Raw genomic sequence first — 19,145 nt, forward strand, 5'->3', positions numbered from 1 at the left:
TGTTAAAGCTTAAACACTGCAGCCTGCTGTATTCACAGAAGCATCACCTACAAATGCGTCAGATCTACAGTCACGTAGAGGAGCTTCACAGACAGCAGGAACAGAACTTTCTCAGGTATTGAACACAAATATTTATAACCACATCTGAAGTCTGACTCACTTACCTACTTGCTCCCATTTCCTCCATCTGCATGATTGGTATCTGCTCCATATCCTGAGTCATAATAATATTTCTTTTCAGGAAGGTTCTGTCTGTATGGAGGGAGAACACAGTGCTGCTGACAGAGGTCAGGTTGATGGAAAAACGAGCACAGAATCATTTTCAACATTTCCTTCAACTTAAGGTTATAATGCAGTCTCAAATTATCATAGCTATTCCTTTGCTGGAGTATTTTCTCATTGCTTTCTCAATCTGTCAAGGTGTTTTTTGCTTGGCGAGAAGTAACAATACGTGCAGTGTCAGTGGGCCACCAGCAGAGGGAAGCAGTCATCAGGGCTCAGAGGTCCATGAATCACAGTAAGAACACTTTACAATGACCACACGCAGTATAGTTTCAGTATTTATTTTCTTTTATCAGATGAAACATTTATCTGTCGAGGTCACTTTTGCAGGGTATTTATCTGCCTTACACCTACAACTTGATAGTTGTTCTTGCTCTTACAGCTGATTGGGTGACTTTCAAAGATGACACGCAATCCAACACAGCCTGTAATGACAAAAGACCCTCACACAAGAAACTATTTACATGGACCTAAGAACTCTAAAAATGTTTTTTTTTCCTCCACAGCAAATCTTTTTGACATTCATCACAAGGAATCTTCATTTTCTTTCCACAAATAAATATCCTTCCTTTTAGCCTTTCTGTGATCTTATGTAACAGAAAAAAAGAGCTGTTCTGATCTACCTTTGTCTGTTGTATCACAGATTTGACAGCTATAAAAGGATGTGTAGTTGAATTGTTTTACACTTTGTAACTTGATGTTTTCTGCGTTTAGCGCGACTGCTGCGATCTTTCAGACGGTGGAGGAAGCAAACCAGGGAGGCTCGGAGAGAGAGGATATGCATGGAAAAAGCCAGGCGGCACCGTGAGTCCAAACTTCTTTATAAGGCACTGAAGTCTTGGAATGAGCATCACAGCCAGCATCAGAGAAATAAGGTAAGGTAACTTCATTATCCCCTCATGGTTACATAATGTCACACTGCTGACTTCATGCTCTAACTTTTTAAAAATGTGATTATTTCATAGGTAATGAAACGACAGGCAATCTTTTTGCTGAGGTTAAAGATGTACCAAACATACTTTGAGCAGTGGAAAGTAAAGGTTAGTTGATATATTTTTTTTTAACTCAGTCACTTACGCCTCTTAAATGCTACTGTTTTCACACATAAATATCATGATGAGCACTACTGTTCATTTTTTAACAAATGCCTCTCATATGTCCCCTGACGATTTTGACATATAAAATGTTAAATTGCTGGAGTGACCTTTTAAAATGGAAAATCTCAGCCATGGGCAGACAGGGGCAGGTGGAGAGAATTTGCTGTGTTTTATTTGCGATACTAATTGTTATATAGAACAGATATCAAGGTCAGACTGTCAGACCAATATATGTGGTTTGATCAAGGGTATTTATGTTGACCTTTACTCCCTAACGGGCTTTGGTTTCCTTCCTGCTGACAGCTGCAGCACAGACGAAGAGAAGCTGAGCTGACGGAGCGAGCGCTCTGGCACTGGTCCCTCACTCTTCAGGCCAAGGTAAAACCTGATTATATATTCTTTTCCTAATGCAGAATTAGGCACTGAGTTAGTCGAACTGGTGCTCATGTAGTTTAACGGGTACTGGCGCCATTTTGTGAACCTGCTGCAGGTGTTGTATGGATGGAGGCTTTGGGTCACAGAGCAGCGCAGGAAACAAGAGCAGGCGGCCCGAGCTGCACAGGTCTACAGAGACCAGCTGCTGAGGGAGGGTGTGACGTGCATCCTCACCTACGCTGCTCACATGAACGACCTGACAACGAGCCTAACGCAACACAACCACGAGCAGGTGGGCATCTGTGTGTGTGTGTGTGTGTGTGTGCATGTGCGTTTAGTAAATTTTGTGTCACCTCAGACATTAATTTCGAGTTCACCAACTCCGACTGGGTCCTGCAGAGGTCGCGACATCTCCAGAGAGTGGTTAAGCGTTGCGCCATGCGATGGAAGCAGCGGGCACTGTGTAAACCACGAAAGGAACAAGAGGTCAAAGGGCAACTGCCAAAAAAGACTGTGACCTTCTGTTTGACTACACCTGGACTGAAGAGTGTTTCTGTGTCTGACTCAGTGGAGCAGAACGATGAAGTTGAAGAGCTTGCCAAGCTGTAAGTCTGAGCCCCTGACAGGCCGTGAATCTGTGTTCAACACATGGGCTCAGTCTGACAGAGTTTTTCTTTTTGTGCAGACTGCTCAACCGCAAGCATCGGCATCAGCCACGTCGCCATGGGGAACTGTTAGACTCTCCGTTGAAACCAGAGTTAGTCCCTTTTTTGTATATGTACAACGCAGATTATTGTATTTTAATGTTTTTTAAGATAGTAAATTAGCTTCATTTGAAACATCAAGTTAAAAGTCTTTCTTGCTCACTGACAGAAACTCTTTCTCTTGTTTTTTAGCACCGAAAAACAACCGTCTGTCACTGGCACTGAAGCAGCTCCAAAACCCTCGCAGCTCAGCCATCATACATCGTTGTCCTGCCTTCATCCTGCTAAAGTTCCTGTTGTCTCCACACATCAGAGCAACATCATATCCAATATGTCAACCTCTGAACCTCACATGTCCACTATGGATCCTGTTCAGGAGACCCAAGACGTTCTTCTACCACCCTCTGCTTTCATGACCACCGCGACACCAGATACGGTAATAATCACCTGTTTGACCTGGACAGACATCAGTATGCATTCAGAGCTAAATGAAGTAACTTGATTTTGGTCTTATCGTCTGCTTTTTTCCCAAGCTGGCGAAGACCAGCAGCTCAGGGTTTGGAGATGATCCTCACCTTAAGCAACACTCATCAGCTTATCCAGGTATGATAGCTGCACTTTTCTTCTCCGGGATGTAGAAGATTATTCTGTTAATTAATTGTCAAGTTACAGTGTAGAGTGTTAACAATAACATTTTCTGGACTATACAGAACATGTGGACAAATGCCATGTTCTAAACAACTCTTTGTTTTGCTCCTTCAAGTTGTCGGTCTGAGACCATCCGATGGACAAACTGCAGCAATGAATCCAACTTCAGCTCTGATCAATGAGTTGCTCAGCATCCAGCAGGACATGAAGACATACAAACAGCACAAGAAGCAGCTCCGGTATGAAATATGACAACAGGGTTTCCATTCCTGTTGAGTTGTTCAACACATGTTGTTCAACACATTGTCTACAGAGTAACTGGTGTTTGATTACATGTGTGTTCTATCAGGGCTTGGCAAAAACTGAAAGAGGTGTTGCAAAGCTGGCTACAGACCAGCGGAAAGGACGAACAAACGGAAAAAGATGCTGTTTGTCAAGAGATTAAAGAGGTAAGAAGATAACTGTGTGATAATTGTTTTATGATAAACAAGAATAAACATGTAAACAAGGCAAATGGCACATTGGCACCACTGTCACCAGTTGCAAGGTACTTAATTTTTTGCTTTAAAGATGATTCTCTGTTATGAGTTATGTTACTAAAGATGCAGTCCTGGTTTAGGTTTTGCACCCTAAATTTCTGTATTTCATAGTCGATGTCAAACATCAGTACTGAACATCAATCAGGTGCATCTTGATTTTGTTCAGATAATTTAACAGATAAACAGCCACACACTTGTATCAGGCTGTCATGTACTATACAATAAATAGTACTCAGACCTACCTTATGGGTGACCCATGGGTGACGTCATGGGTTTCTGAAGAGTTGCGCAGTGTGGGTGGCTCTGGCCGCCTGCTCCAATGCCTCCCTAATTCCTGGCAAAAATGGTCAAAGAGGTGGCTCGTGGGCTAAGCTGAAGCGAGCCAAATGGAACCTGGCTACTGAAACACATCCACCTCACTCAAAACAACCAAACTAGCTAAGGGTAACAAGCTAGCTGTGTTCGCACAAAAAGACAAGTGAAGTTCGCTTTAAAATATTTGTGTGAGTATGGTGGCTGGCTCGTGTATTTATCTGCATCACTTGTGCGAGTTTAACCATGGACTTATTTGCCCCAAAATGCCAGCACACCTTACTGTACATTAGCCACAAGCTAGGGAGAAACAGCAGACACCCAGGGTGATCAGATTAGCCTCTGACTGAATTTCGCACTCACAAAGACTCTTTCCGTTTCCTCCGGTGTCTTTTCTTTTTCCCCTCTCTGTTCTGTATGTGCAGGTCTGTCGCTGGTCTGTGCTCACTACTGCAGAGGTCAAGAAGTGAGAGTGAAGATAAATGTAGTTTTTAATCTTAAACATTGCAAATGTTAAAAAGTCATGCTCTCCCCCTGTCTGGCTCCAGCTAGCTGTCACTCAAAGCGGTCGTGCCCTTAATTATGCTTAGCTTTAAGGCTTAATCATTAAGGTGAAAATTAGCAATAGAAAACTTTTTTGCACCAGGCTGAACACGTATTTATTTCTGCTGTAAAGTTGACCATTTTAACATGGGGGTCTTTGGCATTCACAGACATGGGGAGGCAGTTTCATTTTCATTTTTCAGCCCCAGAGATTGGAGCCTGAAAATTGTTTTTCAGGGAAAATCCTTACCTTTAATTATGAAAAATACTGGGCTTGTGAGGTGATGTTCATGAGGAAATTTATTTCAAAATAACTTCCAAAAATAGATTCTACTGATGGCTTAAATTATGCATGCATTCTTTTCAGGACAATAAGTCATTGGCTGTGAAAAAGCAACCATCAGAAGTCAAGGGGAAGTGTATTAAATCACTGGCGCTCAAAGTTATTCTATCTGTGTCACACTTGATGTTTTATATTGTTTACAGTTGGAGGAGCACATCGACAGACTGTCCACCGAGCTGGCAAAACGAAAACCGGTGATGCTGCTACACGTGGAGAGGATCCAGCATTTACAGACCGTCCTCACAGATCACTCTGTGTTTACATTACAGCAAATGGTGCTCACACCCTCCCAAAGCTGATCAGCTGAGCTGTTGTTTATCTGCTTGGATCACATAGTAACATGAAAACTGATGTGAAGATTGAATTAAAAAAACTGTTCGCCAGCTGATAGGCTGAACATTTACACCTCTTATGCGCTCATTTTGGAAGGACAAAATGTCCACGGATTGCTATTTTTATTATGCTTGTCAGATGTCATGCAGACCGTCTTTAACTTTGAAATTGCCTGAGCATATCTGAAAAACATTAAAGCCAAGTTCCTTACAGCAACTTTCAGTACTACATCCATGGTTAAAATCTACAAAAACTTTGCCTAGGGGTCGTCCTTGTGACAGATGGTGCTAAATATTTTCCATATGTGTGAAAAAAAAGTGACTTTACTGTTTTCAGAGGAGCTGCCTTGCGCAATGAGTTTTCTGTTTATCCGTTAGTACCAGTTCCTCTAATACTGTGGAAAATCTATGCTGGAGTATCCAGGATTTGAGACAGAAGCAGAAAGTACAGCTGTGTGCTCTGCAGACTACATAAGATAAATTAGGAGCTACAACAGGGCAGAATGAGAGGACTTAATGCTATTTTACTCTTTTTCATCTTTGTCTGCTGCATCAGGGGTAAGTTTTGTTCCTGAAGTAGTTTATGCACTTGAATTGTTAACTTATTTTATGTTTATATTCAATTTCATTATGTTGTTGAAAGTCTTTTTATTCTTCTGTAGGAGTTTGTGTTTGGCTTTGATTGTTTCCCTGTTTTTGTGGACATCATTAAAACTGATTTAAACATTGTACAGACTGTAAAATCATGTCAGTTTACAAAACTGCAAAGTTTGATTTAGATTTTATTAGTTAATGAATGCACAAAGAGATCCATGAAAGACCTGCATCTTACTAAAGCACAAATATGCATGAAATCGATAAATAAATCTTGTAAAAAAATGTATAATATCTTGTGAACCCTCCCTTGTGTATTAGCTAAGAAGATGCGGTGGTGCACAGTGTCAGATCCTGAACAGAGGAAGTGTGCAGAACTGGCTAAAGCTCTAGTGGCAGTGCTGCCGCCAGCTGCTGTGGCGGCTTTTGCCAAACTCTCATGCATACGAGCATCCAGCACGACTGACTGCATCGATAGGATCAGGGTGAGCCATCACCCCCCTTAAATGGCAAAAATTTGGGGAAAAGGTGTGCAAAGGACAAAGAGGTCACTGTAGAAGATACCAACTATGTGAAGCTATGTTTGTGTGTGTATTTTCTTGACAAATACACAAAGGAAATCCATGAATGCCAAGCGGAATTTCTTATTAACAAAATCTCAGAAATTAGTTGAAATGAAAAGCCTGATTTGGAAAGGTGGAGAAAAGGTCAGGTGAAAGTTGAAATGTTTTGAATCAAATCCTCAAGTGCATTCTACTTACAAATTTGTCATATAAAGCCTCACAAATTACTTTTCTTGTAGGGCAGATCAGGTCCGGGGGTTTGTAAAGTTAAAATCAACAATAAATAAGGCCAACCTTTTCTCTCTTTTTGAGGCTGATAACAATATTTGAAAGTTTAAATGAAGTGAAGTCCTGGCTTTTTTTTTTAACATAATCATTTTTCTTTCTTTCTTGATGTTTTAAAAAGAAATGAGCATTTTTCAACTTCAAAAACTGCAATTTCTTGTTACTTATCAGCCTCTATGTACATTGATGCCCAGCAGATTTATCTGTTTAGCTCCATTCTGTTTACAGTGTCACAGGCTGGTATAAGATCACAGCAGGTACTGTTAATGTGTAGTATTTCAGTATTCTGAAGAGTTGCGCAGTATTTCAAACCTTGGATACTTAGCCGATTGATTTTTACTGTCATCCACATATAAGCAATCTTTTTTTGTATAATAAAAGCCTTCAAAGGTGTGTGAACCCTGATGGAATATTGAGACTTGCTGTGCTAACTCGTTTCAGGCTAACCGTGCTGACATAGTGACGTTAGATGCGGGAGAAGTTTATTCTGCTGTGAAACAGTTTGGCCTCGTTGTCATCGCCAAGGAGATATACAGTGACGGTAGGTTTACTTCACTTCTTTCTGGACATTTCTCGGCATCTCTCTTCAGCATTGTGTCTGAGTCAGTATACCTGTCTGTGTATGTCCGTCTCTGTGAGTCCTGCAGGAGGCTGTATTCTGTCCGTGGCTGTGGTGAGAAACAGCAGTTTGGACATACGGTCCCTGCGGGGCCTCAGGAGCTGTCACAGTGGCGTTCGATGGACGGCTGGATGGAGCCTTCCACTCGGGTTCCTGCTCTCACGCAACTACCTGAGCTGGTCAAAGGAGCAGCCTCTCAGTCAGGGTAATGAGATTATAATCAGCTGTACGATGCAGACGATTTTCTTTTGCCTATTTTGTCATTTCTGGTCCTCCAGGTTTTCAATTGCTTCACTTGTTTTTCTCCTCTTGAGCAGACGTCAGCACCTTTTTTAGTGCCAGCTGCATTCCTGGAGCTGCTGCCATGGCACCTCCTCTGTGCGCTCTGTGCCAAGGCCAGAAGTCCTACATCCGCCAGAGGAATTACCACTGCGAAACGTCCCACAGCGAGCCCTTCTACAGCAACCAAGGAGCCCTCAGGTCAGGCTTGACAAAGTATCCACAAACTCAAACTCAACTTATTTCTCACCTCTGCTTTTGAAGAGGCATACAGTCAAAACAGAGACATTCATTTTCACTATTGCCTCTTTTGCTCTGTCACAGATGTCTTAGGAGTGGAGCTGGAGATGTTGCATTTGTGGACCATTTAGCTCTTGAAAGTCTTGAAGGTAAATTGCCTCCTAAAGAACCTCAATAATATCTTACTGTTCACTTGTTCTCTTAGATTAAAAAAAACAATCTTTCTTAGGCGCCGTGGCGGCTGAAGGGTCGTAGGTGCTGACCGTGTCCTTGCAACATCTCCGGTTTGAGTGCAGCCAGGGATTTTTGTTGCAAACCATCCCACATATCTCTCTATTTTCACTTCCTGTTAGCTCTCTCAGCTCTCTACTGTCTGTCTAAAAGTACAAAATTATGATTTGGTTAAAAAAAACAAAAAGGTCAACCCCCATCAAAAAAAACATATAAACTCACAAAAATTACAAATAAGTTTGGGACTGATATTTAGTACATTAACAATCTTGAAAACCAAAAGCTTCCAGATACAATAAGCTTTTTTTTAAGCTGAGTCAGTTTTAGAGAGTTGTAGTTTGTACTGAGCATCTAAATCAAAAAAATAATATCCAGGTTAAAACAGCATGTGGTGTCAGTGAAGGAGGAAGGTTTATAGAATTCAAGTGGAAAATCTCCTTTTTTGGGGCGAATTGTAGCATCTGCTTTTCTTATTCTGTTTGTCCTCTCAGACAGCGATAGAGACGAGTTCAGGTTACTGTGCACAGACGGCACACAAGCTCCTCTCAGCCACTACAGAAACTGTAATCTGGGACGTGGTCCAGGAGGCGGCATGGTCACCAGATTTAACTTTCGCAAGGTTGCTCGCAAGTTTCTAGCAACGGTGCAGGTGCATTTTTTTTTTCACCCATTGTTTCGTTTTCGCACTTTCACAAATTTCACACGCAGCAAAAGATTCGTAAAGGATTGTTCATTGTTGTTAAGACGCTGTTTGGCCAGCGAGGACGAGAGGGGCAGCGCTTCCAACTCTTCAACTCGTCTTCTTTTGGAGAAAATGATCTTCTCTTCAGAGATGTGACAGATAAAGTGGCTGTTCTGTCGGATGACATGGATGTCAGTCAGGTGCTGGGGCTGGATTATGTGGCACTGCTCAAAGGCCTCGGGCATGAAGGTGCTTACACATTGTTGTTCATTGTTTTATTCAGACCAGGCTGACTGTGATTTTTGTGACCTCACTGAAGGCCTTTCTGTGCAGGAAGTTCACTGGAGGACAGCGTTGTGCGGTGGTGCTGTATTAGCAATGCAGAGCAGAAGAAATGTGAGCAGTGGGCTCTCAGTATAAAGTCAGACCCGCTGGTGTGTGTTAGAGCCGTCTCACTCCGCGACTGTGTCGAGAAAATCAAGGCAAGTCTTTAAAGTAATATAAACCGCAGAATGTGCGATTGTTAAACTTTTTGATCGCACTTGGAAAAACAGTCATAATTTAAGATGAGACCTGTATTCTCTCCCAACATGACTGACACTGATGCTACAGAGGGACGAGGCGGACGCTGTCTCGCTGGATGCAACTCACTCTTTCATTGCAGGAAAATGTGGTCTTGTCCCTGTCGTCACAGAATATTATGGTATGGTGAGACTCAGTTTACACACAGCAAATTTGTTTATGTGTTAGGCAAAAGTGTGAAAATACAGAGTTGAAATGACACTGCTATAAATTAATTTAACTCAACAAAGATCACAGATTTCTATCTCTAGTGTTACACTCATTTTATTCATTTTAAGCTTTAATAACTTTCTGTGAAAATTGGATCTTTCCCATATTTAGTTACTTTTTCCGTCGTGATATTTTAATTGAGGTAAATCAAGTTAAAGTTGACAAAATTTCTGCCTTTTGCTACCTTCTCATAATAGCCTTACTGCCTGTAGCACTTAAAATCAAAAATAGGTATTTGACACTGGAATGACACTGGAAGCTCCCAGGTAAAGACCATCTAAGTGGCTTTTCAATATTTTTTGACACAAAATAATCATCTGATGACTGATTACATTAGCTGCGGTCCTTGCCTTCATTAATTAGAACAACGCTCTTTCCGCTGTGTTTCTCTCTGACTCACAGGAAGAGAATGTGTGCCTGCTGAAGGATCAACCCACTTGGAGACAGATGGTGATACATACAGTAATAAATAATACGCAATTAATGAGTCAGTGTGATTAATGCCTTCACACTGAAACCCCTCCCCCGCCCGCTCTGTTTCTCAGTGTTGCCCTCCGTGGTGGCTGTGGCAGTGGCAAAGCGCTCCAGCAGAAACATATTCATAGGGAACCTCGGAGGCCGTCGCTCCTGTCATGACCACATGTACAGCCCGGCAGGCTGGCTGCTGCCGTACAGACACACGTTAAGCCTGGAGCATAACAACAGCTCCCCCTGTGATCCAAACCAAGGTACTGTTATTCTCTCCTTTATATTTATACCGGAGGTCCTCTCCTTATAGGAACATCATGTTTTATCTCTTTTCTGTGTGCTGTGCAACCCCGTGTATTTGTCATCTGCCACTTTATGTTTTCTTAGTGTACAACGAGGTGTTTTGGAAAGGCTGTCTTCCCGGTTCTCAGGGGAATCTGTGTAAAGTGTGTATGGGAGGCACTGGAGAGGCTGCCACCAAACGCTGTGCTGACAACCACAATGAGCGTTACTATGGCAACATGGGGGCATTAAGGTATGCTCAGTGACTTACCTGAACTGGAGCTTTTTGATCACCGGCAACAGCTGATGTGTTAATTAGTTTGACAACTCGTGTTTCTATCCAGCTGACAAATTACCAGTAATTCACTTTGTTATTTCCTCTGCTTTGTTCTCCACCAGCTGAGGAAAATATCCAGCTCTTTAGCTCGTACATGCCCCACTATGTTCACCAGCTGGTTGCTAACTTCAGTAAGAGCCACCTTTCACATAGAAGAAGTAATTTGCTCCATTGTTAAAATAAATAATATTGATCATACCTGTTTTAAAAAATATCAACAGCAACACCTCCGAAAACAGAGTCCCCATTATTCTGGATAATCAAAATACAAACAACAAAAAAAATAAAAGCTAATGAAAATTGCTCTGCCTCCACCTCCACTATATTGATCCTTTACTCGTTATTCACAGGTGTCTGGTTGGAGATCCAAGTGGTAAAACCTACGGTGACGTGGCCTTCCTGGAACAGCACAACCTTCAGGCCAACATCCTCAGTGAGATACTCAGGACAAAGTTTTGGCATGAACACACACACACACACACTGGTTCAAACATGTACTGTATGTTTTTTATATTACATTATGCCTTTGTCATGCTGTACTACAGGTTTGAGTTCCACTGGCTGGGCAGAAGGTTGGACGTCATCAGACTTTGAGCTGCTGTGCGGCGATGGTCGTCGGGCTCCGTTGTCAGAGTGGGAGAGCTGCAACCTCGGAGTCATCCCACCGAACACCGTCATGACGCGGCCGGTTCTCACAGCACGAGTGTACGACTTCCTCATGAAGTCGCAGGTCAGCTTATGTGGCGATGTTCTGTTCTATGAACTGTGATAAATTTGCTTTATGGAACTGAATCAACTGGAAAATGAAGCCTGACTTCACAGGCCGCAGCTCTAGATGCAACCACATTACCAGCAAAAACTGTCGCCAAACATCCGCTTCTTTTTTTTCTTCTGAAATACTGACAGAAATCAGAACACGTGGTTAAACTATTACGTTTGTCATTCTGGTGGGTGTTTGCTCTCTTAAAATTTCAGGTTTTTTTTTAATCTTACAGGAGACTTTGGCAGCCAATCCAAACTCAGAGTTCAAGCTCTTTGAGTCTCAGCCATATGGAGAAAGTGATCTGCTGTTCAAAGATGCAACTCAGTGTTTTGTCCACACAAGCCACATGGACTACCGCTCCATCCTCGGAGAAGAGTTTTATCATCACGCAGAATCTGTCTTCAACTGCACACACTCTGGTATGACTATGATCAAATACAAGTAATTAAACCAGCCCTCACACATGTTGTTAATGCTAATGTTTACATCTGTTTTCTTTACAACAGATATCTTAGAGTTTTGTAATCAGGATGTGTGCAGCATATTTTAATGGACACACCCCCTGTGATATTTGGTGGTTCAGCCATCAACCCTTCAGCCACAAACTCCAAATCTGATGACTGCAAACCATCGCTGGCATTATCCTGTTCACAGATGAGATTAAAATCTAAACTCCGCTGCAGGACTCTGCTGCAAACTGAAGTGACTGACATTTCAACAACTGTCACACTCTTCTTTGGTCTTTACTGTTTTCATTGCTTTCAAGTTTTCTTAAGTCATGTGTCATACGCATTTTAAGGGACAGAGAAAAGTCTCCAGCATCTTTAAGTTGCCATTGTAACTTAAACTGTTATTTTATGCCTAATCTGTCTTTCAGAAAGGCAATACACATTTGCTTTGTATTTTTAAGCCTGAAAACAAATTCCAGTGACATAGAGACTCATGCAAAGAAGTTGAGACAACACATAGCATTGAGATAAATACCAAAAGATGTGACTATATTTGTAAATGTGTGTATAAAATGTAACCAATAACATTACTGTGCTTCTTGATAAATTTCAAAAGAAATGACAGACTGAGAACCATAGGATATGTGGGGATGCCATTTTAAAGCAATGGTTATTACTACTGTTAATTAGTTGTGAAGCAGCTCTGAATTAAGAGGACTAACTAAACCTGGTAGGATTCACATTTTTCCACATATTTTCAGGACCTCCACACTTGTTGACAGAATGATTGACTTTGTTTTGAATAACAAATGACTCTTTGTTGATCACATGAAAAAAAATTGTGTTGTTTTGTTAATGGAGTTAAGTAGATATAAATGAATTCAGTCATCTCTTTCTTTATTGCCTGGAATATCTGGACCAAGGTAAATAAGAAAGAAGAAGATGGATCAGGGTATATAACAGTCTTACAGGTATGTGGTTTTCAACAGACCACTGGGAAATATGCTACATTAAGAGCGCCAACCAGCCTGAAAAAGGTACATTTATCTATGGATCACATAATTCTATTAAATGTTTTTTTTTTTACTTTTATAATTAACTTAAAGATAGACCTATTCCTTTGAGCTACAAATTGCCTTTAAGAATAAGAAGTAATGTGCATCGGCTGCACTGGATTAGCAAATAAATTCTGCTCTTAACATGTTTGACTACGTCTCCCAGCCTAACGGCGCATCCTGATGTTTGGTGTTACGTAAAACCTGGTATTTCCTGTTGCTGTCACTAAAACAAAGGTTCCGGGTTATATCGGTGTGTTTCGGTAGGTCATGTAATTCTGTCAGCACTTTGTAGCTGCTGCCAGTTTTCGGGTTAAACTTCGAGTTAAACTGATACCGATTAAACTCACAAACAAGGTATAGTAGCTCATTAATGTTCCTAAATAAAGTTAACTAGCTGATACTGTAATCTTAGCAAAGCGTTAACTTTAGTTTCCATTTGAAACGCCTCCTTTGGATGTAGACCAGTAATCGTTTCAGTTCTTTTTGCTACATTATATTTAACTTCATCGTTTCTTGTGTTCAACACTTGTGGCTTTAATGTCCATAAGAACATTATAATGTCATTAAATGTTGTGTTAAGCGACTGTGGCTGCTTCTAGCCGTGAGTCGTGTATCAACACCTGCTTAGCGTTGTGTCCGTCTTCTTCTAGATGAAGTTGCCACGACCTGTGAAGGCATCCTCAGTACCTGCAAGGGTGTTGAGCTTTGTCCCCGCCTGCAGCGCTACTGATGCACACTCCCTGGAGCTGCTGCAAGAGTTCGTGTCCCGAGCCAAACGACTGTTTGTGATCAGTGGCGCAGGACTCTCCACCGAGTCCGGGATCCCCGATTACCGCTCAGAGGGTGTCGGGCTGTACGCTCGCACTGACAGGCGACCCATGCAGCACGCAGAGTTTGTCCGCAGCGCAAAGTCCCGTCAGCGCTACTGGGCCAGAAACTTTGTCGGGTGGCCGCGGTTCTCCTCCCATCAGCCAAACTCTGCACACAAGGCTCTGCAGCGGTGGGAGGAGGGCGGCAAGCTCGGCTGGCTGGTTACGCAGAACGTGGATGCTCTCCATTCAAAGGCAGGACAGAAAGGACTGACTGAGCTCCACGGCTGTGCCCACAGGTGAGAAAACATCATCTGACGCATCAGTGCTGATCCTGCTGTGATAGCTGTCAAGAGGTTATTTTGTCCAGGACTTATGGAAAGGAAAAGACTGTTAAAAAAGCTGTTTAGATAGAAATAGAATTAGATATTAGTGTATGATACGACATTAGACCATTGGTTGATAAAACGAGTAAATCATTTCACCTCTAATGGTGTCTTGGTTTTATTTGTCCACGTTTGGAGATCTCTGCCTCTGAAATACAATAGAGGAGAATGACATTTAATTTGTAGCACCCACAACATTTTAAAATTTGATTTAATAGTTCAGTCGCAAAATACCTTTAAAAGAAAAAGTGTCATTGTCACTCTGGATAATCCACAGACTTCACTGCCAACAGGTTCCTTAGGATCTAATACTTATGTATAATGTGGTTACAAAGAAATCTGTTCACAATCACAAACCACAAGGTCTTCTTAAGTGATGCTGTGAGTGTCACAAATGAAATTCCATTCATTTTCACTGTATCTCAAAACCTGGGCAAATAAAACTGCAATTACAGACACCACAAGTGGTGAAAATGTGTTCTGTCATTTGGGTGAACTGACCCTTTAAGGGACCATGTACAAGCCTATCCACTAACATGTGTTTAAAGATGAGGAAGTAGAGCTCATGTACAGTGTGTATCCTCAGGGTGATGTGTCTCGGCTGTGGTGCCATCTCAGCGAGGGAGGAGCTCCAGACGCGATTTGTAGCACTAAACCCGGACTGGACAGCTCAGGCTGGCGCTGTGGCTCCGGACGGTGATGTTTTCATAGAGGACGAGCAGGTCCTCCATTTCAGAGTTCCCTCCTGTGAGGACTGCGGAGGGATACTGAAGCCTGATGTCACATTTTTTGGAGACACCGTGAACAAGGCGACAGTACAGTTTGTGCACGACAGACTGACAGAATCCGATGCGGTGCTGGTAGTGGGGTCTTCGTTACAGGTAAGTCTTAGCAAAATGTCTGAAGCGCCTTGGAGTTTACACAATTGCTTTGTTTTTCTGTATTTAAATGTGTCCCTCTGTGTTATTTCTAAGGTATATTCAGGATACAGGTTTTTACTGGCAGCTAGTGACAGGAAAATGCCGGTCGCCATCCTGAACATTGGGCCCACGAGAGCCGATCACCTGGCCGAGCTGAAGGTGAGCGGCCGCTGTGGTGAAGTGCTGTCAGTCATTCAACCTCTCTGAGTGTCATGGACATGCTGTGTGAATATTCTGCATTAAGCTGGTCAAAACGCCGGTCAGAACTACCTCAAATTCAAACAGGTAAACAACACTCTTCGGGATGGCTGCCTCAGCTGTTTGGCACTTCTGGAGCATCTACACCTCTGTGCCAGGAGAATTAGCTGCTAACACCTGGCATTTCTATTTATCTATTTTATGCAAAACTGCATGTTAAACTTGTTAATTGACTTACGTAGAGTTAAGTGTGCCTGTCTTGGAAATTCAGATTGGTATCAGGGGATCAGTAAAGATGAACTACAAGAATGCTTTTGAGTGCAAACTGTTAAAAATCATGTATCAGGTAAGACACTTTAGAGAAGTTTTGAAAATAATATATTGCAATCAGCTGGTTTCTAAAGGCTGTGATTATTTGTGTTAGCCTGGAGCGGTTTGCTCTCATGTCTTCATATGATGGTGCTGAGATTGTTTAACTGCATGTCAGAGGCTGGAGACAAAAACATGTTATATTAAACAGAATTAAACTGTATGTATACTCTCAGGGCATGAGAGCGCTTTATACAGAACCTCGTCAAGATGGACGTCGTTAGTCTCAAACCCCGCAGCATGTTCGCCAGTAAGGTTTCGCAACTTCAGCAGTTGTACTTTTAACCAATGATTAGATTCTGACACATCGTCACCATTTGTCAGTATGAGATCAACTGAACACAACTGGTGATAATATGATAGATTGGTCCCCTGACACCACACATCACTAGTTCACATCAGACTGGTGCATTGTGCACTGTATTGTTGGAGAGAATACAGCTGTAGTTTTGACTTAAACTGGCATAACAAATGCAAAGTGGGTATTGTTAATATTAATTACACTTGTTCTTTAATTACCATGAAGGCCTATTATTTCTGTACATCACAGATATTTTATCTAAGGGTTGGCCTAAAGATTAAGTCTACTAAATACACATCGCAAATATAATGTAAGCTTACATCTAATTTATCACTTATGTAGGTAAATCAAAGCACTCAGGTTGATTTTGTGAATCTTACTGATCTAATATTCAGTTATGTATTTGTGCTGGACTCCAAGTTTTCAACCATTTTTGAACTTAAGTTTTGTTCTCTGATTAAATATAATTTACATCAGATTCAAGCATTCTGCTAAGTGTATGATCAGTTTCTCCTCAGACAGTTAAGTCTGAAACTTTAGATAGATTTTGGGGAAAAAAATGGGGCTGTAATCATCATTCTCATATTCATACTCGTATTTTATGTTTTTTGAATGTAGATAGTTACTTTAATCAGTTATTTCTGTCATAATGTAAGTTGTGTGCATGCACTGTCTGAACCAGCGTGGGAATACCACTGCACATTTAAAAAGAAGCAGGTGTTTTAACACTGATTACCGGAGCGATAACATAAATCATGTATAAGATAAGTTTATTGTAAAGACAAACTTATGGCTCGCATCACAAACAAACAGAAGGCAGAGTGACTGTGGACTGACAAACCGCAAGATCCTTAAGGACATTTTGCCCCTGAAATCTTTTGTGTAAACAAAGTCTCCAGTTTTCCAGGTTGGGCTGAATCTCTTGAAGCAGAACAGCTGGGACGCTGAAGGAGTACAGACAGCATTTGTGACTTGCGGAGTCTGCCTGCCATGTCACTGAAGCTGTAGTCACCACCAGGGGAGTCATAGACAGACAGTTTTCAAAGCTCTTAGTCTGATCAAACCAGTAAGTGACGGGGTAACCCAGTAAAAGGCCAAACACTGTGCACATGTTCCATTGCTCTGACTTCTCTCCTACATAATGAGGTTTCTCAGCTTCCTTCAGTTGTTCGAACTCTCCCAGGAGGAGGAGTAAATCTCGTGTCGTGCTCTTTAGCTCTCCTCTGAGTGGGTCAGTGATGGCGGGCCTGTCCAGTGAGTGGCAGACATCAATCACGGCCACGTTGCTGCGATGCAACAGCTGTTCTACGTTTGGTCTGACAGCAACTGGATTAACAATAAGAGAGTTTCCATTTAAATCCAGTGTGAGAAGTGACTTAGACACAAGCTGGGAAGACTGTAAGGAGCTCAAGTACTGCTGCACCTGGTCTGCGCTGGCACTGTTGGTATCGTACAACAAAGCTGGTTTCAGTCCCAAATCAACAGCCAAGACCTGAATAGCCAAGTCCAGACTCTGAGGGACAGAAAGAGATTTTCTGCCAGCGGACAGACATTTACGAGCTGCAGCAACAAAGAGCTCCTCAGTGGACATAGCTGTAGAAATCACGTGACACACCATTCAAATGGAAAAATGTACCAAAATAATAAACTTCAGCAGTTACACTTCTTGAGTATTTAAAAATTAAGCTATTATACGTGTCGACAACAACAAAGACACTGATTCAATGTATTTCTCTTTGGACCAACTACTGTACAACAGTACATGAAATAAGTTATTCTACAGAAAATTAAGCTAATTCAGGTCAACAGGATGATTTGTTTTCAATGTAATTAGTGACAAAAATTTCATGATCGTTTAATCAAAACCACGTTTCTTCTTTGTTGGTCCAAGACACCTAAAGAAGAACAAAAAGATTGTGTGATTTACTTAAAGCAAATTGCTTAGAACCTTGACATTATTCCGTAAAAGTGTATATATATATATATTATATTTAAACTTCCCTCTGGCTTTAGTAAAGAAGATGATCTCACCATCATCCTGGTTTTGGCAGTGATGTGGTTTGACCGGGTTATGTCACAGGCTGAGGAGACATCAGGTCAAAATCTGAGAGATTTCTTGCAACCCAAACACCAGCTGCAAACAAGCCCAGGTTGACCAGAAGATTCCTTAAAAAGAAATAAGATTCGACATGATTCTCAAATAATGAGTTATTCTTATAAGATTAAAGCTATAAACCAACAGCACAAAAAACATGTCAAGGTCAGCAGAAATCAAAAATCCTCCATCTTGACTGTAGCTTGCTTAACCACCTTTTGGGCAAAAATGACCCACTGAGCCCCCTTCAACCCCAATTCCTGTTTTCTGTGCTGGTTTATGGAAAAAATAATAATAACAAAAACACACAAACAAACAAAAACCCCAAAGAAACAACATACCCTGACCGGTATTAAGTGTTTGGGACAAAACCTAACACTGACATATCAAATGACATTTGCATTTTGTATTTACCACACGGTGACACTATAGATAAGACATATTGAGGGGAAATAAAGGCGTATTACATCTGTCATCTGTCACCAAAAAAACAGCCTTAGTCACTGGGCAAGAAAGACATCCAAGCATAAATCTTGTTGATAAAGATCCACTATTTCAGATGTGATCAAGATATGTGCTAAAGACGACATTTTGCTGTTGAAAAATCCTTGATGCAAAGTATCGAAAAACACATTAAAGCTTTATGTTTAGAAATTAGACTTTGCCTCAAGAGTCTCTTCAAGACAGAGTCCCTAACTCCAGGCATTAAACAGGCCCCGCAAAGGTCCGAATCAGTATCAAGTTATCAGCTAAACTACCAGACCACTCCATCGACCGTATATACAGCCTAATTTCAATGACTGACGCACAGTGAGCCTGGAGCTTTCGATGGGTCCTGCAGTTCTGGGACACACTTGGCCTGGTTGGTCTCGTCTTGACAGTGACAACTGTTTTTGCCTCGTCCAAAAAACGAGAGAGTGTTTGAACGAGGCAAGGACAAATCTCTCCGCAGTGGGAGCTAACGTTAGCGACAGGACGAGCGACCATGTCGTTCAAACGCCGGACGAGTTCTCATTGACTCACCTTCTGAAGTCGTTTCTGTCTGTTGCAAATCGACAAACAGAACCGATCCACTCCACCACATGGGAGGAAGAGCCCTTTTTGCCGTTTGATCCGCTCATTTTGTTCACGTGCGTGCGGTGGCAACTAATGACAGAAGCAACAACGAGGAGGGCAGACGGAAGGGTTTAGATGTAGCACAAGTACGGTGTGCGGTGCAGCTCAAACTTCGGACGTCTTTACACAACTCG

General features: G+C 41.8%; 5 protein-coding genes across 7 annotated transcripts in view; 3 read left to right on the forward strand and 2 right to left on the reverse strand.

Moving 5' to 3' along the window:
- sfi1 (SFI1 centrin binding protein) overlaps nucleotides 1-5,906 on the forward strand; it is a 10,411-nt gene extending 4,505 nt beyond the window's left edge. Inside the window, exons 18-31 of one of the 2 annotated variants that reach the window (XM_046383589.1) lie at nucleotides 39-115; nucleotides 242-344; nucleotides 421-517; nucleotides 997-1,157; nucleotides 1,248-1,322; nucleotides 1,683-1,757; nucleotides 1,870-2,046; nucleotides 2,154-2,359; nucleotides 2,440-2,511; nucleotides 2,651-2,894; nucleotides 2,992-3,061; nucleotides 3,222-3,345; nucleotides 3,456-3,555; nucleotides 4,987-5,906. In XM_046383589.1, coding sequence (XP_046239545.1) covers nucleotides 39-115; nucleotides 242-344; nucleotides 421-517; nucleotides 997-1,157; nucleotides 1,248-1,322; nucleotides 1,683-1,757; nucleotides 1,870-2,046; nucleotides 2,154-2,359; nucleotides 2,440-2,511; nucleotides 2,651-2,894; nucleotides 2,992-3,061; nucleotides 3,222-3,345; nucleotides 3,456-3,555; nucleotides 4,987-5,142 — 1,737 coding nt within the window. In that variant the 3' untranslated portion in view covers nucleotides 5,143-5,906. The remainder of the gene's footprint in view (nucleotides 1-38; nucleotides 116-241; nucleotides 345-420; nucleotides 518-996; nucleotides 1,158-1,247; nucleotides 1,323-1,682; nucleotides 1,758-1,869; nucleotides 2,047-2,153; nucleotides 2,360-2,439; nucleotides 2,512-2,650; nucleotides 2,895-2,991; nucleotides 3,062-3,221; nucleotides 3,346-3,455; nucleotides 3,556-4,986) is intronic. The other variant, XM_046383591.1, reaches the window with a different exon arrangement.
- sxph (saxiphilin) lies at nucleotides 5,596-12,346 on the forward strand. Its single transcript, XM_046383605.1, has 17 exons — nucleotides 5,596-5,733; nucleotides 6,091-6,254; nucleotides 7,059-7,158; nucleotides 7,265-7,441; nucleotides 7,554-7,716; nucleotides 7,840-7,904; nucleotides 8,478-8,635; nucleotides 8,731-8,917; nucleotides 9,002-9,150; nucleotides 9,281-9,371; nucleotides 9,863-9,910; nucleotides 10,006-10,188; nucleotides 10,316-10,463; nucleotides 10,898-10,980; nucleotides 11,093-11,277; nucleotides 11,543-11,729; nucleotides 11,817-12,346. Exons 1-17 carry the CDS (start codon nucleotides 5,679-5,681, stop codon nucleotides 11,858-11,860), a joined length of 2,187 nt encoding a protein of 728 aa, XP_046239561.1. The 5' UTR covers nucleotides 5,596-5,678; the 3' UTR covers nucleotides 11,861-12,346.
- A 694-nt stretch (nucleotides 12,347-13,040) lies between these two features.
- Nucleotides 13,041-16,403, forward strand: sirt4 (sirtuin 4). The gene is made up of 4 exons (XM_046383611.1): nucleotides 13,041-13,171; nucleotides 13,468-13,925; nucleotides 14,599-14,893; nucleotides 14,987-16,403. Exons 2-4 carry the CDS (start codon nucleotides 13,468-13,470, stop codon nucleotides 15,137-15,139), a joined length of 906 nt encoding a protein of 301 aa, XP_046239567.1. The 5' UTR covers nucleotides 13,041-13,171; the 3' UTR covers nucleotides 15,140-16,403.
- A 150-nt stretch (nucleotides 16,404-16,553) lies between these two features.
- Nucleotides 16,554-17,451, reverse strand: c3h1orf74 (chromosome 3 C1orf74 homolog). Its single transcript, XM_046383612.1, has one exon. It carries the CDS (start codon nucleotides 17,416-17,418, stop codon nucleotides 16,600-16,602), a length of 819 nt encoding a protein of 272 aa, XP_046239568.1. The 5' UTR covers nucleotides 17,419-17,451; the 3' UTR covers nucleotides 16,554-16,599.
- On the reverse strand, nucleotides 16,991-19,050 carry tomm6 (translocase of outer mitochondrial membrane 6 homolog (yeast)). Of its 2 annotated transcripts, none has more exons than XM_046383616.1 (3): nucleotides 18,919-19,050; nucleotides 17,832-17,966; nucleotides 16,991-17,126 (listed from the first exon to the last, which is right to left on the reverse strand). In XM_046383616.1, the coding sequence occupies exons 1-2, from the start codon at nucleotides 19,014-19,016 to the stop codon at nucleotides 17,870-17,872; spliced, it is 195 nt and encodes a 64-aa protein (XP_046239572.1). In that variant the 5' UTR covers nucleotides 19,017-19,050; the 3' UTR covers nucleotides 16,991-17,126; nucleotides 17,832-17,869. The 2 variants fall into 2 exon arrangements, with proteins under 2 accessions (XP_046239572.1, XP_046239571.1); XM_046383615.1 differs by lacking the exon at nucleotides 16,991-17,126 and adding an exon at nucleotides 17,609-17,695.
- Nucleotides 19,051-19,145: the final 95 nt, after the last annotated feature.

Source organism: Scatophagus argus, chromosome 3 (genome assembly GCF_020382885.2).
Source record: "Scatophagus argus isolate fScaArg1 chromosome 3, fScaArg1.pri, whole genome shotgun sequence".
Taxonomy (NCBI): domain Eukaryota; kingdom Metazoa; phylum Chordata; class Actinopteri; family Scatophagidae; genus Scatophagus; species Scatophagus argus.

Bases quoted from the DNA above. Each gene is read 5' to 3' on its own strand.
- sxph (XM_046383605.1), top strand. From the start codon at position 5,679: ATGAGAGGACTTAATGCTATTTTACTCTTTTTCATCTTTGTCTGCTGC. The intron at 9,911-10,005 runs GTGATACATACA...TCTGTTTCTCAG, and splicing joins AACCCACTTGGAGACAGATG to TGTTGCCCTCCGTGGTGGCT. The intron at 11,730-11,816 runs GTATGACTATGA...TCTTTACAACAG, and splicing joins CTTCAACTGCACACACTCTG to ATATCTTAGAGTTTTGTAAT.
- c3h1orf74 (XM_046383612.1), bottom strand. From the start codon at position 17,418: ATGGTGTGTCACGTGATTTCTACAGCTATGTCCACTGAGGAGCTCTTT.
- sirt4 (XM_046383611.1), top strand. From the start codon at position 13,468: ATGAAGTTGCCACGACCTGTGAAGGCATCCTCAGTACCTGCAAGGGTG. The intron at 13,926-14,598 runs GTGAGAAAACAT...GTGTATCCTCAG, and splicing joins CTCCACGGCTGTGCCCACAG to GGTGATGTGTCTCGGCTGTG. The intron at 14,894-14,986 runs GTAAGTCTTAGC...GTTATTTCTAAG, and splicing joins TAGTGGGGTCTTCGTTACAG to GTATATTCAGGATACAGGTT.
- tomm6 (XM_046383616.1), bottom strand. From the start codon at position 19,016: ATGAGCGGATCAAACGGCAAAAAGGGCTCTTCCTCCCATGTGGTGGAG. The intron at 17,967-18,918 runs GTGAGTCAATGA...TTTCTTTTTAAG, and splicing joins GACAGAAACGACTTCAGAAG to GAATCTTCTGGTCAACCTGG.